This window comes from Antrostomus carolinensis, unplaced genomic scaffold (assembly GCF_000700745.2).
Source record: "Antrostomus carolinensis isolate BGI_N321 unplaced genomic scaffold, ASM70074v2 scaffold31917, whole genome shotgun sequence".
Lineage (NCBI taxonomy): Eukaryota > Metazoa > Chordata > Aves > Caprimulgiformes > Caprimulgidae > Antrostomus > Antrostomus carolinensis.
This window is the reverse complement of record NW_010328559.1, coordinates 1,252-2,419: the sequence shown is the minus strand read 5'-3', so window position 1 is coordinate 2,419 and position 1,168 is coordinate 1,252. Positions and strand designations below refer to the sequence as shown.

Sequence of the window (1,168 nt, the reverse complement as noted above, 5' to 3'; positions counted from 1 at the left end):
AATCAGAATGTCTCTGTGCAGTTTGGGGGGTCCCTGTATGGTTTGGGGGGGGTCCCTGTATGGTTTGGGGGAGGTCTCTGTACAGTTCAGGGTCCTGGGCAGTTTGAGGGGTTCCCACACAGTTTGGGGGGGTCTCTGTAAGTTTTGGGGTCACCTCACTGTTCGGGTCCCCCCTGTACAGTTTTGGGGTCTTTGTAGACTTTTGGGGGACCCTGCATATTTTGGTGTCCCCCCAATTTTGGGGACCAGTGTACAGTTTTGGGGTCCCTGTACATTTTTTAGGGTCCCTGCACATTTCAGGGTCCCCTCGCTTTTTAGGGTCTCTTTACAGTTTGGGGGGGTCCCTGTATGTTTTGGGGTCCACCCACTTTTTGGGCCCCCTGTACAGTTTTGGGGCTCCCTCCAAGTTTTGAGGTCCCCCCACAGTTTGGGGCCTCTGTACATTTTTGGGGTTCCACGCACAATTTGGGGGTTCCCTGTACTTTTTTTGGGGGGGGTCCTTGTACGTTTTGGGGTCCACCCACTTTTTGGGGTCCCTGCACGTTTCAGTGTCCCTGTACAGTTTGGGGGTCCCTGTATGTTTTGGGGTCCCATCTACTTTTTGGGGCTTCTGTACAGTTTTGGGGGTCCCTGTACGTTTTGGGGTCCACTCGTTTTTGGGGACCCCTGTACAGTTCTGGAGTCCCTGCACATTTTGGGGGTTCCCTGTACATTTTGGGGGTCCCTGTGCTTTTTGGGATCCCCCCTACTTTTGGGGATCCCTGTACAGTTTTGAGGGTCCCTATACGTTTTGGGGTCCCCTCACTTTTTGGGGCCCTGTATGGTTTTGGGGTCCCTGTACATTTTTTGGGGGGTCACTGCACGTTTTGGGGTCCTCTCACTTTTTGGACCCTCTGGACAGTTTGGGGGTCCCTGTACGTTTTGGGGTCCCCTCCAATTTTGCGGTCCCTGTACATTTTTGGGGGTCCCTGTATGATTTTTGGGGGTCCCTGTGCGTTTCAGGGTCCCCCCGCTTTTTGGGACCCCTGTACAGTTTTGGGGTCCCCTCGTTTTTTGGAACCACTGTACAGTTTTGGGGGTCCCTGGATGTTTTGGGGTCCATTCGTAGTTCGAGGTCCCTACACAGTTTTGGGGTTCTTTGTATATTTTTGGGGGTCCCTGTACTTTT

At 53.1% G+C, this 1,168-nt stretch overlaps 1 protein-coding gene across 1 annotated transcript in view; it reads right to left on the bottom strand.

Annotated features, from left to right (window-relative positions):
• Positions 1–881: 881 nt before the first annotated feature.
• The window catches only part of LOC104528321 (melanoma-associated antigen D1-like), a gene marked incomplete at both ends in the record, with an annotated part of 784 nt that continues 497 nt past the window's right edge, over positions 882–1,168 (bottom strand). The window contains 2 exon segments of the mRNA XM_029086038.1: positions 882–968; positions 1,064–1,118. Of these exon segments, the coding sequence (XP_028941871.1) occupies positions 882–968; positions 1,064–1,118 (142 nt within the window).